General features: G+C 37.7%; 1 protein-coding gene across 15 annotated transcripts in view; it reads left to right on the forward strand.

Moving 5' to 3' along the window:
* Window positions 1-15,222, forward strand: part of PRPF4B (pre-mRNA processing factor 4B) — a 43,780-nt gene extending 28,558 nt beyond the window's left edge. The window contains exons 10-21 of one of the 15 annotated variants that reach the window (XR_004184179.1): window positions 1,110-1,247; window positions 2,149-2,302; window positions 6,056-6,170; window positions 6,766-6,917; window positions 8,570-8,656; window positions 10,581-10,854; window positions 11,184-11,316; window positions 11,828-11,873; window positions 12,389-12,475; window positions 12,733-12,805; window positions 13,245-13,290; window positions 15,040-15,222. Coding sequence is in view for 1 of the 15 variants with exons in the window: in XM_009204384.4 (XP_009202648.3) it covers window positions 1,110-1,247; window positions 2,149-2,302; window positions 6,056-6,170; window positions 6,766-6,917; window positions 8,570-8,656; window positions 10,581-10,784 (850 nt within the window). In the remaining 14 variants the exon portion in view is untranslated. Of the gene's footprint in view, window positions 1-1,109; window positions 1,248-2,148; window positions 2,303-6,055; window positions 6,171-6,261; window positions 6,424-6,765; window positions 6,918-8,569; window positions 8,657-10,580 lie in introns of those variants that run through there. The other 14 variants (XR_004184180.1, XR_004184181.1, XR_004184174.1 and 11 more) reach the window with 14 other exon arrangements.
* The last annotated feature ends 964 nt before the right edge of the window (window positions 15,223-16,186 follow it).

The following is a 16,186-nucleotide window of genomic DNA, read 5'->3' on the forward strand; positions in this document are numbered from 1 at the left end:
TTTCCTCAGATAACCAAGTGTTAAAATTTGATAAGGCGTCCATTACTACATTCTGTTTTGGTTGGTTTTTTGCTTTTATTTTTTTTTTGAGATGGGGGTTTTGCTCTGTCACCCAGGCTTCAGTGCAGTGCCATGATCTCGGCTCACTGCAACCTCTGCCTCCTGGGTTCAAGGGATTTTCTTTCCTCAGCCTCCCGAGTAGCTGGGATTACAGGTACCTGCCACCATGCCCAGCTAATTTTTATATTTTCAGTAAAGACAGGGTTTTGCCACATTGGCCAGGCTGGTCTTGAGTTCCTGACCTCAAGTGATCCACCTGCCTCGGCCTCCCAAAGTGCTGAGATCACAGGCATGAGCCTCTGCACCCAGCCGATTACTGCATTCTTAAAGGAACCAAGACTAGTGTGCAGTGTGGTTTCATTTTTGTTAAAAATAATGTCAAGATGTGGGTTATTTTTTTATTGATTTTTTTTTTTTTTTTTTGCGATGGAATTTTGCCCTTGTTGCCCAGGCTGGCGTGCAATGGTGTCATCTCAGCTCAACTGCAAACCCTCCATCTCCCAGATTCAAGCACTTCTGCCTCAGCCTCCCAAGTAGCTGGGATTATAGGCGCCTGCCACCACCCTTGGCTAATTTTTGCATTTTTAGTAGAGACAGGGTTTTGCCATGTTGACCAGGCTGATCTTGAACTCCTGACCTCAAGTGATCCATCCACCTCCGCCTCCCAAAGTGCTGGGATTACAGGCATGAGCCACTGCGCCTGGCCTGTTTTGAGATAAAATATACAATATTGATATTCCTTCAGGCAAAATCAAAATTTTTAAAAAATCAAAATAAAGATGGGTTTGTTCCTCAGTGTTTCTGTTTTGTGCATTGATTATTTTGGAAATTAACTATGATAATGATAGTTGACTAAATACAAAGTATTATGTGAATGATATATAGAGACATCATTTCTCAGTAGATTTATTAGTACTTAAAAATAAGCAGACTCCTCCCACACATCACCTGATCATCAGACTGGGGCTAGCAAATATATTATGTAGTGCTCCTAAATTCTATATATATTCAATTTTAACCCAATTTTTTTTTTTTTTTTTTTTTTTTAGGCAAAAGACTGGTTTAAAAGAACTAGAGTTCTTGAAAAAACTTAATGATGCTGATCCTGATGACAAATTTCATTGTCTGCGACTCTTCAGGCACTTCTATCACAAACAGCATCTTTGTCTCGTATTCGAGCCTCTAAGGTACAATGTCAAAACCTATGCATTACGTTGAAAATTTAACTTCTTCATCTTTACCATCTCATTTTGGATAAATGCTGTGACAGATTTTCTGGGTATTTGATTTATTTTATCCACAAAGCTCTGGTTTTGTTGTTTAATTTTTGGTTAACAGCTGGTCTTTGTTGTTGTTGTTGTTGTTGAGACAGTCTCACTCTGTTGCTCAGCCTGGAGTACAGTGGTGCAGTCTTGGCTCACTGCAGCCTCCGCCTCCTGAGTTCAAGTGATTCTCGTGCCTCAGCCACCCAAATAGCTGGGATTACAGGTGCACACCGCTACACCCGGCTAATTTTTGTATTTTTAGTACAGGGTTTCACCATCTTGGCCCGGCTGGTCTTGAACTCCTGACCTCAATTGATCTGCCCACCTTGGCCTCCCAGAGTGTTGGTGTTACAGGTGTGAGCCATCGTAATCCCAGCTAGTCTTTTGAATCATGAATCTACAAACTTTAGTTGACTATGCTGTACACCAGGCACTACTCTCATGGAGCCTATAGGTCAACAGAGAGAGTCTCTTAAAATGAAATATTTCAAGGAATTTTTATCTTCAACAGTATGGCTTTGTTGTGTTTTCAAATGTGAATCTATTCTGAAATCTAAATGGGAGTTTTACCTTGCCTATCTTTCTTCCTACTTATTTAGAAAATTGAATTTATTGGGAAACTGTGTTATATACATACAATTTGATATGCTCTCCTTTCAGTATAAAATAATTTATCAAATGTGGGGACGGCTCTTAGGTATTTTTATTGTTTGTATTCTGCACTTGATTGTACTTTACGCTTGCAAATGTTTTTGCCTTTTTATATTTCCATTTTGCATTTTAACTCCTATTTTGTTTTTTGTGTCTTATTTTCTCCTAAAAGTATGAACTTACGAGAGGTGTTAAAAAAATATGGTAAAGATGTTGGTCTTCATATTAAAGCTGTAAGATCCTATAGTCAGCAGTTGTTCCTGGCATTGAAACTCCTTAAAAGATGCAATATCCTACATGCAGATATCAAGCCAGACAATATCCTGGTAAGTCAAACAGTCAAGCTGTCCTGTACATCTTATACATCCATATCACTTCTTACTAGCAATATGATTATTATGAGAAATGACAGAAGCATAGTTCAGTATATTAATAACCTATTTCAAGTGACTAATAATTTTTATCTTTCTTGGAAATCGGACAGTGAAATTTTATTGACAAGTATGAAGAAAAAGGAAATGTGCAGTTGTCCCTTTTTTTCTCTTTTGATTGATGGATTTAAAGGATGCACCAATCCTGGAATTCTTTAATGTAGTAATAATGAGTTTCTCCTGTTATCTTAAAAAAATGCTGCACATGTTGCTGTTTTGAAATAAAGAGTGTTCCTACTCTTCTGTTTGCTAATTTTATAGCTCCCTAAGCTGTGGCTCCTGGGGGCCCAAACACAATAAAGCTCAGTTGTGGTTAGGTATTCTATTTAAAGGCATCGCTTTTGAAGTTTTTTTATTTTATTTTTAAACTTTTAAGTTCAGGGATACATGTGCAGGCTTGTTACACAGGTAAACTTGTGTCATGGAGAGTTTATAGCCATTTTTCCTGATTCTCCCACCTCTCACCCTCCAGCCTCTGACGGACCCCAGTGTGTATCGTTCCCCTGTGTGTCCGTGTGTTCTCACCTTTTGCAGTCTTCATCCTCTTCCACTAATGACCTCTGGTGGTAATGTGCAGATTTCACAATGTATATGTTTTGTTTTTGTTTTTGTTTTTGTTTTTGTTTTTTGAGACGGAGTCTCGCTCTGTCGCCCAGGCTGGAGTGCAGTGGCCGGATCTCAGCTCACTACAAGCTCCGCCTCCCGGGTTTACACCATTCTCCTGCCTCAGCCTCCCGAGTAGCTGGGACTACAGGCGCCCGCCACCTCGCCCGGCTATTTTTTTGTATTTTTTAGTAGAGACGGGGTTTCACCGTGTTAGCCAGGATGGTCTCGATCTCCTGACCTTGTGATCCGCCCGTCTCGGCCTCCCAAAGTGCTGGGATTACAGGCTTGAGCCACCGCGCCCGGCCGTATATGTTTTTGAAATTTTGAAATACATACATATTATCATAGTGATGGGATTAACGTACACACACACTCCTCCCCTCCCCGGCCCCATTACTTCACCCTCTTTTGTGGCCTTCAGTTTGGGTCGTGTTCACAAATTGGAGAATTCCAGCTTATCTTCTGGTAACATTCTGCATTTCATTTTTTAAAAACGGGTTCTTTTTATCAGCTCTCCTACAGTTGATGCCTAGGAGAGATCCTGAAGACTAATAGGGTGTTCTTTATTGGGAACTGTTGAAGCTATAACAAAATAAATACTTTTTATTTTTTCTTTTGTTTTGTTTTGAGGCAAGGTCTTGTTCTGACACCCAGGCTAGAGTGCAGTGATGCCATAGTGGCTCACTGTAACCTCGAACTCCTAGGGCCAAGCAGTTCTCCTGCTTCAGCCTCCCCAGTAGCTGGGACTACCCACAGGCATATGCTACTACGACTGCCTAATTTAAAAAAATTTTTTTAGAGATGAGTTCTTGCTATATTGTCCTGGCTGGTCTCAAACCCCTGGGCTCAAGCGGTCCTCCTGCTGCAGCCTCCCAAAGTGCTGGGATTATAGGTGTGAGCTACCATACTTGGCCAAAATAAATTCTTTAAAAAATGGTGATCTCATTGAAGTTTAAGGACTTTTTATCAATAACTAAGCTCTTTAATTCATATTTCTCTTTTTCTTTTTTCTTAATATCTTAAAATATTTCCTTCCAGACAGCCACATTAGTAGTGAGGTGCATTCCATTTTTATATTTGGTCTGAATTATTATTGTATTGTATATCTAATGTAACTTGGAGTTAAGGGAGCTGAGTAATTACATTGAAATGGTAAGTGCATTAAAAATGAATTGTAAATTTCTGTGGCCAATTTCATAGTTGATTTTTACCTCAATTTTTTTTTTCTTTTTTTATGAGACGGAGTCTCACTCTGTCACCAGGCTGGAGTGCAGTGGCGCGATCTTGGCTCACTGCAACCTCCAACTCCCTGGTTCAAGCGATTCTCATGCCTCAGCCTCCCAAGTAGCTGGGATTATAGGCAGATGCCACCACGCCCGGCTAATTTTTGTATTTTAGTAGAGACAGAGTTTCACCATGTTGGCCAGGATGGTCTTGATTTCCTTAACCTCGTGATCCGCCCGCCTTGGCCTTCCAAAGTGCCGGGATTACAAGCGTGAGTCACCATGCCTGGCCGATTTTTCCTTTTTTAATTGTGAAATACATGGTTCATGTCAAAGAATATACAAAACATGTACAATTTAAAAGGTCATTTACAGTGAGCATCTTTGTAACCATTGTGGAGGTTAAAGAATAACACATTTGCCAGTGTCATAGAAGAAGCTCTTGTTTTTAAAAGCTAATGCTAAACTAGTATAGGTTTTCACATACATTTAAGAAATGTTTTCCCTTCTTCCTGGGGAAGGGAAAAATAGACCTCAGTGACGGAGCTGATTTTTGTTAATGGAAGTCCAAAGCCTTTGGCTCGTGATTTCAGGCATCAGTGTGGTTTTTAAATACCACATTCCTCATGGCAGGAGTAGAAGTTGTGTAGCAAACTGAAGTGCATATGAGTATGGATACCCTGCTGTTATTTAAGGCATTTTAGCCAGCCCAAGAGTTCCACTGATAAGATTCTAATTTTAAAATGTTTCTTAAGTTTTCTGTGGGTATTGAAACTGCTTAAGTACCTGAATTCAGCTTATACTTTAAAAAGTTTTAAAAGAACTTTTCTATTTTAAGTTGCTTTTCTGATTCCCAAGACGAAAAGAATGGTAATCAATGTGGGAGTTAAAAATAATCATTTCTGTTCCTATTAATAGCTTAACTCTGGGTATCATTTATAATAGTCCAATCTCCCCACAGAGACTGCCTAAGGCTAAAGTGTTACGCTGCTTTGGGGTGGGAGCAGTAGGCCAAGTTCAAGTCCCAACTCGGAATTTGTGTGTGTCTCTTTTGAAGGGGGGAAGGGACTCTGGAATATGAATTATCTTCACTTGTTAATCCTGAACATGCTTCTGACTCATGAGTGGCAGCAGTCATGGGAGCAACTCCAGCCTTTCTCAGCAGATGTCACTATTACTGTGTATGTTGAAGTATTTACAAAGGAAAAAAGAAACAAATGACTAATATAGAGTTCGTGTTTATCAGTTTTGCCAGATATATTTAACATTTTCTTGACTAATACCTTCTTTATATTTAAGGGCTAATATTTTTTAGACTTGAAGTGATTGCTAAATTTGGGATGATATAGCAGCTTCGGATGAAGAATGTTTTGTTTTTGTCCAAGTTTAATCTGAATCACCCTTCTGCTTTCATTGCCATCGTAATTCTCTGGCAACTGAAAGTTAACTTAACTATGAGTCCTTAGTAATAAAACTTTATTCAGGTATTCAGGGTCTTTTTAGAAGGATGCTTTGCTTCATAAAATTAGCTTTTTCTCTCAGTACCCCACCCTTTTAAAAATGCAGTTGTTAAAATTAATGTACTTTGTGGTATCCATGTCCTCACTGAAAACAGTTTCTACTCATTGTAATGAATATTTGATACATATTAACTTTTCATAGGAAATTGAATTAAAAATAAATAGAAAAGGAACTTTTAAATGAGTGTCTTTGTTGTCAGTATTGGAATTAATATAACTTTTCAAAGCCAATAATTTTTATTTATTTGTATTAATTATTCCTGGCTTGAATTAAATTCCGTTGAAAAAATGTTTTGCAGGTTAATGAATCAAAAACTATTTTAAAGCTTTGCGATTTTGGGTCGGCTTCACATGTTGCGGATAATGACATAACACCTTATCTTGTCAGTAGATTTTATCGTGCTCCTGAAATCAGTAAGTTTCTTAATGTTCTTTGACCTGGGCCATCATATGTGGTGGAAACCGCATACTTAATGTCTAAGCACTGTTTTCCATCACACTTCAGCAGCTGCACGAGTTCATTCCTGAGGAAGGGAACCGTAGCAAGTTCATCCTCCTCAGGTGGAATGAAGGTAGTTGTGACAGGAGTCTTGATCATGTCGGGCAAGAGTAGCAAAACAGTTGTGGAAAATCCTCGACTTTAGAAGACTGCTCTTGATTATTCAAGGTCTGATTATCACATTTATGGATTGTATGGGACCTTTGTTTTTTCCTGTTGCCTTGGTTGAGGCTGATTAGCACCTCCACCAAAGGTGAAATGAGAAAAGAGAAGAAATACATATTTTCTTTTGCCCTTTAAGTTCCTCCCCCACACCTCCATTTTTTAAGGTTTTTAAGTTTGAGTCTCTATTAAGAATTAGTGGGAAAGAACACAAAACTAATTGTCAAACTAAGGCATTAAGATTGTGATTATAGTCCAAGCTAAGGTAGCCCCTCATTAGTGGAAATAAAATTAATAGTAGTCAGTTTTCCTTGTCCTCATATATTAAAACTTTGATTTTGTTTTCAGTTATAGGTAAAAGCTATGACTATGGCATAGATATGTGGTCTGTAGGTTGCACCTTATACGAACTCTATACTGGAAAAATTTTATTTCCTGGCAAAACCAATAACCATATGCTGAAGCTTGCGATGGATCTCAAAGGAAAGATGCCAAATAAGGTAAGACATTAGCATGAGCTTCTTTAAGGTCTTAGTTTCTTATAAACTGACAGACTGCTGACACTTGCTCACCACTGGTGAACTATAAAACAACAATTTCAGAAAGGTGGGTAGATGGCTATCATGATTTCTTAGGGTCTTTCCCTTTTCTGGTGTTTCAATTAGTGGTTCTAATCAGCTGAGAGCTAAGGATAAGAGAACTTTTTCAATGATGGACAGAGAGCAGCAATATTTTGGGAATGCACCTTTATTGGTAAAAGTTTCAAAATGTTTGGAAGATAGAATGGAAAAAGATGTAGATCGAGTTAGGTTAAATATAAGAAAGTGCTTAGTGGTCAGAGAATGAATAGGTGAATATTAGATATTGTAAGAGGAACTTGATGTTAATTAATTAATTAAAGATTGGAGGTTATTTGAGAAAGGTACCAAGAAAATTTATTTAATATCTTTCTAACTCACCCTTGATACTTCAGCTATAATACTAGTTTCTGTTTAACATGAAGCAAGAATTTAAGCATTTGTTAAAGTGTCTGAGGGCCATAACTTAGCTTTTTATTTTATTATTATTTTTGGTTTTTTTGGAGAAGGAGTCTTGCTCTGTTACTCAGGCTGGAGTGCAGTGGGGCAATCTTGGCTCACTGCAGGCTCCGCCTCCCGGGTTCACACTATTCTCCTGCCTCAGCCTCCCGAGTAGCTGGGACTACAGGCGCCCACCACTACACCCGGCTAATTTTTTGTATTTTTGGTAGAGATGGGGTTTCACAGTGTTAGCCAGGATGGTCTCGATCTCCTGACCTTGTGATCCATCTGCCTCAGCCTCCCAAAGTGTATATAGGCCACCGCACCCTGCCATAACTTAGCTTTTTAAGATTTCAGCCTATTTGCTGAATTTCTAAAAGATTTACACGTTTTTCGTAAAGGTCAGAAGCCTGTATGGCTTTTTTTTTTTTTTTTGAGACTGGATCTTGCTCTGTGTCCCAGACTGGAGTATAGTTATAGCTCACTGCAGCCTCGAACCAAACCCCTGGGCTCAAGCAATTCTCCCGCCTCAGTCTCCAGTGTAGCGGGGACTACAGGCATGTGCCACCACACCCAGCTAATTTATTTAATAATTTTTTTATGGAGGTGGAGTTCTGCTACGTTGACCAGGCTGATTTTTACATATTGTCCAAATTCTATTATGTTGGACTTTTTTTAGAATAAGTTACATAAAAATGAGCTATGTTGGTATTAATTGTAATGAAGTCTGACCTGTATCATATTAGGGCTGTTGGAACGTAATTTGTAAAGTGGCATTAGGTTACCTAACTGCCAAGGAGAAAAAAAACCTTAGTTCTGTAATATTTTTAGGAACAAATAATTTAAAGTCTTTGTTGACTCTCCAATTTTAAATAGTGAAAGCACAATTTGATGTTATAATTGTTTTAAGTCGCTGCCTGGACAAATATAATTTCATGTTATTAAGTAGTTTTAGGTAGACCATTTGTATTTGCTTTTCCAGAGATTTTAATGAATTCCTGGGGTCAAGGGAATCTGAGATCAAACAAACCTACAGAGACTAAATACTTACTTGACTTATTGTATTTTAAATTGTTAGTAGGCCAGACTGTTTCATAATAGTTCAAAACCCAAGTTTTTGTTTTGTTTTGTAGATGATTCGAAAAGGTGTGTTCAAAGATCAGCATTTTGATCAAAATCTCAACTTCATGTACATAGAAGTTGATAAAGTAACAGAGAGGGTAAGTGTTTTAAATGCAGCATTCAGTAGTTATTTTATTGTTAATTAATTGAGTACTAAGTCATACTAGGAGCTGGTGAATTAAAAAAAAAACCACACACAGAAAAGTAAATATTTCCTTTTTGCTGTTGACCAATTCCTAAATAAAACACATTAGGCCATGGAAAAGATGAAGGGATTTTAAAATGTTTTTCTAGCATAATGAATTTGTTTTTATTGTAGGTCATATTTAGGCCCTCGTCACATCTTCTTTGGATTACTTTCTTGGTCTGGCTTCCCATCCAGCTTTCTTTTTTTTTTTTTTTTTTTTTTGAGACGGAGTCTGGCTCTGTTGCCCAGGCTGGAGTGCAGTGGCCGGATCTCAGCTCACTGCAAGCCCCGCCTTCCAGGTTCACGCCATTCTCCTGCCTCAGCCTCCCGAGTAGCTGGGAGTACAGGCGCCCGCCACCACGCCCGGCTAATTTTTTTTGTATTTTTAGTAGAGACGGGGTTTCACCATGTTAGCCAGGATGGTCTCGATCTCCTGACCTCGTGATCCGCCCGTCTCGGCCTCCCAAAGTGCTGGGATTACAGGCTTGAGCCACCGCGCCCGGCCGTCCATCCAGCTTTCTTACTGCTGCTGGAGTGATGTTTCTGAAAACAAATCTGATCATGTTCCTGTCCCTGCCAAAAAACCTTTGTTGGCTCCCTGTTACCTTTGAAATAATAAAATTTAAGTTCCTCAGAATGACAAATCCAACTTCCTTCTTCGATTTTCAAACCTCTCTTTGGTACACTCAGAACCCCCACCCTTCCACATTTGGCCAGAAGGCATGCTGGTTCAGACCTTCCTGCCTTTGCTAACAGACCTCCCTGAGCTTAGTCATTTCCTGTGCTGCCTCACCCCTAACCCCCTAAAAAATTTATCTTCAAGCCTCAGCTGAAATACACATTCTGTATGAGCCTTTCGAAAACTCCCAGATTGAAGTAATGATTTCCTTTTTTTGGTCCCATTATTATGTCGTATGTCCCTGTCTTTGCTGGAGCACTTAATAACACTTCATGGTATCAACTTATTCGCATGTCTGTCACTTACCACTTCAGGGTAGAGAAAGTACAATGCAAACAGCAAATGCTTATTGTTAGTTTTCATTGCTAACTTGGAGTTGACCTTTTTTTTTTTTTTTTTTTTTGAGACTGAGTCTCGCTGTCTGTCATCCAGGCTGGAGTGCAGTGGCACGATCTTGCCTCACTGCAACCTCTGCCTTCCGGGTTCAAGCAATTCTCATGCCTCAGCCTCCTGAGTAGCTGGGATTACAGTTGTGTGCCACTATGCCTGGCTAATTTTTGTATTTTTAGTAGAGACAGGTTTTGCCATGTTGCCCAGGCGGTCTCGAATTCCTGGGTTCAAGCGATCCACCTACCTTGGGCTTCCAAAGTGCTGGGATTGCGTGAACCACCGCACCCGGCCCAGAGTTGACGTCAACTTTTTCATTTAATTTTTTTGGTTACCTTTTAAAAAGATGTAGAGCATAGAGGAAACCACAGCAAAGTTTTAAATGAATAGATGATGATGATACACAGTCATGCATCGCATAACCACAGCATACACTCACACACACCTAGGTACGTAGTATGGCCTTTTGCTTCTAGACCTGAACCGTAAGTTGGTGGACTGAATACTATAGGCACTTTCATAAGTGGTAAGTGTATGTGTGTATCTAAACATAGAAAAAGGAGAGCAAAAATACGGTATTCCAATCTAAGGGACCACTGTCACATATGCAATCTGTCATTGTCCAAAATGTCGTTATGCACTATGTATATTTTTTTTAATATATGTATATTTTTAATATTTTTTATAGACTGACCTCAAAACAATCTGATTTAAGTTATATATGCTTAGTAACTTATTTAGAGATACGCATTTTAAAAATTATTTTTAGGAGAAAGTTACTGTTATGAGCACCATTAATCCAACTAAGGACCTGTTGGCTGACTTGATTGGGTGCCAGAGACTTCCTGAAGACCAACGTAAGAAAGTACACCAGCTAAAGGACTTGTTGGACCAGATTCTGATGTTGGACCCAGCTAAACGAATTAGCATCAACCAGGCCCTACAGCATGCCTTCATCCAGGAAAAAATTTAAACAAGATGAAGAAACTCCAAGGGTTTGAGTAAATACAAAGACTGAAGAAATTTCACAGCAGTTTATTAATGTATATAAACTTATAAATATTTCTCCAGCAAATTTGAGGAAGCATGATATATTTGAATTAACACCAAGGGTGATATTTCTTTTAGAAATGTTAGTTAATCTGTTTTGTGTCTTACGTGAAATTTCACTGTAGAACTGTTTTAAATTGCCAAGACTGCACAAAATTACAGTGCTAATGTATATGGTTGCAGTTCACATAAAGACAAAAGCATCTGTTATAAAATGAGTAGTAATATTGGGTGGTTGATTTGTTTTTAGCAGACTTGGCTTCATTTTGGTCTTGAGATAAAATGGCCAGCATAAATGCTGTTTATATTCACGTTTTCCTAGGTATGTGTGTGCAGGCCACAGCAGCATGCCCTTGGTGTAGTCAGTGCCGAAAGGGGTCTGTTCCTTCTTGAGCCTGCCTGCAGGGATGGTCTCCTTTTAAAGCAGGTTGTGTGCAGCATTCAGTACACTGAAGGTAAGCTAAACCATCAACATCTCTGGTGTTTTAAGATGTTATTTTATTGGAACAACTGACAAATGAGGGATGTTAGCTTTGTGGCAGAATTCCCTGCATGTGTGATAACTGATCTTGTTTTATTTTTTGGCATTGCAACTGTGGCATAGTTACAATTTCTGTTTGTTCATCACATTTAAAATTGGAAGAGAACGCGCTTGATGGATAGAGCGCCTTCAGTGTACTGTTTCTTATTAACTTTACTTTTTTAAAATCAACTTGCTATAGACTTTATATACATTTTGTTAAATATAGTTCCTAGTGACATAGAAACAATGCGTAGTTTTCATTTACTAATTACAGATGTTGAGGCCTAATTCTGAAAGTCCTCATATTTAAAGGCTAGATAGACAACGTAATGAAATTTTTAACTATTTGTATGTCATTTTGAAAGTGTACTGCTTTACGGTAAAAGTGTTTTTCATGTGTTCATTGTTTTCATTATTTGTGATCATGTTGTCTTTCAATACAGGCATAAACCTTCCACTCTTGAACAAAGCAGCTGCTTTTTAAAAGCGGTAATTGCTTCTTTACCTTTTATTTCTTTTGTAAATGAAGCTTTTCTTTAAGAATGTGACTTTAAAGTGTTGTCTATTGCATAAAACAGTTGACACTCACTTATTGTAAAGTGAAGATTGTTCTACTGCATGTGAAGTGGGCCATGCAGATTCCTGTATGTTCTCAGTATGCATCACTAGATAATAAAGTCTTTTGTGAACAAGGCATTTGTAGCCATTTTTAAAAGTTTTTGTCTTCAGTGCTGGTAAGTCAGGTAAACCATAAATAGTTATTAAAAGCAACCTTTTGTTTTTTTCCTGAAAGTTTTTAATTGAAAGTATTATTAGTTAAAGATGTAAACCTAGCCAAAATTATCAGTTTATTAATAATTAGGATCCTAATTATTTCAAAAAATCCTACAAATATTGTCAGCTTTCAGTGTAGTGAGATTATTCCTGTAGGTTATGGGGTATAATTCAGGATTTAACTAATGTTTCTGCTATTTTCTCACTTTTCCTTTTGATGGTGCGGAAAGAGAAAAAGGAAAACGGGGCACAGGCCATTCAACGCCTTCTCCAAGGGGTCTGATTTGCTGAGACACCAGCTTCACCTTCTTAACAAGGTTATTTCTGACAGCATGTGTAGATAAACATTTAGCAACAATTTAAGACAAAATCGTGTAAATCAACTTGGTTTTGCAACACAAAGGAATTTGTATTATTAACATGGTAGAAGAGAATTTTTCAGAAATATATGTAATCTTTTCTGTTTGGGGGGTAAAATTATTGCTTGTCTCCCTGAGGAATATGGAAAATAATCAGATTTTAGGGGTATAAATAATATTTTTAAATTGTAAATGGGATTTTTTTATTCACCCAGGCACCTAATTACAACAAGCATGCACATTTTGGTGCATTCAAGAATGGAAAATCAGAATAGCAGCATTCTTCTGGTGGGTTTTGCTCCATTTAAAGACATGAAATGAACTACAGCCAGGAAGGTGATAGATGATATAATAAGCCACCTCTGAACCTACACCCCGTCTCTTCACGGTTTAGACTTACTAAAATAAATGCAAGGTGATTTTCATCTTCAGGTAGAGTGAAGCCTTTTAAATAAGGCGTCACAGGTGCAGCTATTCTACCTTAATGAAACGGGTAGTGAATTTCCCACCATTATTTATTTTGGTGATAATATGCTGCATATTCAAGTCTTTTGTAGTTATTTTCACCCAAAGTAGTTGACAATTTGATGCTTCTGGTGATGTTTATGGCTTCATTTTATATAATTTTTTAAGTAAGTTCCACTAGAAACAGTTCATCTTATACCTTCAAAACTATTACCTGTTCTTTAAAAACGAAGTTGCTTGTTACTTGTTCTTTGTGTTTTAGGTGCAGCTCAGTGGAAGATGATGACAACCAGAAGACATGAGCTAAGGTTTCTGTCCTATAAAAGATTTATTAAAAAACAATCCTTCATTTAGTTTTTGTCTAATTTTTTAGTTTTCAGCATTATGATTTGGGTTTTATTGGTGTTTGGTATTTAGAATAGTAGTGCTATTGTGGTGTTCATCTGTAAAGTGCTTGTTTTATCATACTTCCTGCCTCTCCCCCTCCCCCAGTTTCTTCTTCCCTGAAATAAAAATAGTGGTCAACTTTAGTAATGTAAAAGGCTCTTGGATGCCAGATTTCACATTAACACATGGTTGTCAAAATTGGATCTTAAGGATCTTAGAAAAACAGCAACCACCAGAATAGCATATATCTAAAAGTAGTCTTCAGCTTTAGGCAGATGCAAAAGAATAGAAACTGGAATATTAAGAATACTGTTCAACTCCTTTAGTATCTATTCCCCAACTTACCCTTTAGGAACCTCATTATTAACCAGTGTTCCAGTCTTAAAGTAGACAAAATACTCAGAGCCATTGGTTTTATTTATTTTTTTTTTTTTAAGGGAAATGGAGATGATACTGTGGGTTTTTTATGCCCCAATGTAGCATATCTAGACTACCTATTTGAAAGGAACCCTATAAACTGTCTTATGTTCGTATACATGATTTTCTTACACTCTGTAATTTGGCTGAGGTGCAATTTGGAACTTTGCAAGACCTACTAGATTGAATTTCTTTAGTGAATGCTCCTTAATAAATTTGCATTCATCTTTTAGAGTAGCTGTATAGTTTTCAAATGCTATCTGCCATGAAGTTTTTGCTTTTATTATACTTTATGGCATAGTTTTCAAATGCTATCTGCCATAAAGTTTTTGCCATATTATACTTTATGGCAAACATGGTATCAAGTGATTGTCAGACCTGAGGACTCATAAAAGTGTTAGGTATGGACTACTATTCAAAGATGTTACAGTTTTTTCTAGGGTTGGGAGAATAGTTGAGACCTAGAAAGCATAGACATTTTTTACACTCTGGATAGACTTTATTCTTGAAGGTCATCAGAAATGAGGTTGGAATTTCGAGGTTTTGAGCAGGGGGAGCATCTTATATTCACCCTTAAATTGTTATTAATGCATCCCGTTTTCTTCATTCCCCAATAGCTATCTCATTTCACTGTCTCAAAATTTTGTTTTAAAATAATAGAAATGTTTTGCCATTATTAAGTACCACTTTATTCCTAACAAAAATAAGTACTCAGGACTTTTTTTCAATATGAAATATTTATGTAATGTTTTATGGTATGTGGTAGAGGAAGTGAAATGTAATGTTCTCAGTTTTGTTCCATATTTGCATTCCTTTTATGCTTTACCTGTATTTTATCATTTGTAAGCAGAACTCTAGCTATATGGATAGAAATGAAATCTCTGAGATGAAACAAAGGAATCGCACATGATAAAATTTAGGCAAAGTAGTTAAGAAATGGCCCTTTTCAATGTTGAAGATAGGAAAGCAGCCATATATTCAAATGTAATTTTCCTCCTTTAGTTATAATGACATCTTTTCCAATTGGGCTTCATAAAATGTGTTTCTTTCTTAATAGTATCCTATTTCCAGCATATATTCAACATGAATTTTATCATTCTCCTCCTAATGGAATGTCTTCCTTATAGAAATGTTCATGACAAATTCATTTGTTTTTTACATGTCAATAATGTATGCTAAATTAAAATGTTTTCCAGTTATTCTGATAGATGTCATTATGGCATCCTTAATTTTTCTTCTCCTTCTGTATATAGGGGAAGGGACTGTTCTGAAGAACCTTTCCATTTAGTGATCAAGATATGGAAGCTGATTTCTGAAAATGCTCAGTGTATATTCTAATTATTTGTGGTACCATTTGAACTGTAACTTGCATTTTAGCAGCGCATGTTTCTAATTGACTTACTGGGAAACTGAATAAAATATGCCTCTTATTATCATATTGTCTCCTGGTTTTTTTCTTTGCTTGAGTTCAGATTTTCCTCACAAACATCAAAACATTTTCAGAGCATTAGGTGCAGTGTACACCAAAGGGTGTATTATATTCATGTTCCTGTTACATACATTTCTGCTTTGGTTTTCCTAGTAATGGAAACATAGATAAGTAATGAGCCAACTCCCTTTTTTATAACGATAAACAAATTGGTTCATTGCCCATATGATAGCTTGACAAATCTTGGGCTCTTATCCTCCGTCTACCTACTCTTTATTTTCTTCTTTGAAGGAACTGTTTTCGGCTTTTCAAAATAGTGAGTAAAATAAGACAGTGTAGTTTGTGAATCTTAGTGCATGCAAAGCAGGATTGGAGAAAGGCAGTCAGAATGACCTTGTAGAAAGCACTCACCCACCCACCCTGTCGGAGCTAACCATCATAGAGTGGCAGGTAGAAGCTAGTCTGGTTGAATCCGGGCTAAGAAATGGTCAGATGGCGCTGGCTCTGGATCGTCTTCATGTAAAGGCCCCAGTTACAATTTTCTTGGACTGCATAACCATCTAAAGTGGCTATGAGGTTATCGTATCTGATACATTTTAGGGAAAATAGTGTGCAGGATGTATTGGTTGAGGACCTTTCACACATACTTTTTTTCTTTTTTTTTGAGATGGAGTCTGTTGCCCAGGCTGGACTGCAGTGGCATGATTTCGGCTCACTGCAACCTCCGCCTCTTGGCTTCAAGTGATTCTCCTGCCTCAGCCTCCCAAATAGCTGGGATTACAGGTGCCTGCCACCACACCCCGTTAATTTTTGTATTTTTAGTAGAGACAGGGTTTCACCATGTTGGCCAGGCTGGTCTTGAACTCCTGACCTCAGGTGATCCACCTGCCTCAGCCTCCCAAAGTGCTGGGATTACAGGCGTGAGCCACCGCACTCGGCCACGCATACTTTAATTAGAAAGATTCAACCTC

The sequence above is a fragment of the Papio anubis genome, chromosome 6 (genome assembly GCF_008728515.1).
Source record: "Papio anubis isolate 15944 chromosome 6, Panubis1.0, whole genome shotgun sequence".
In the NCBI taxonomy this organism is placed as follows: Eukaryota; Metazoa; Chordata; class Mammalia; order Primates; family Cercopithecidae; genus Papio; species Papio anubis.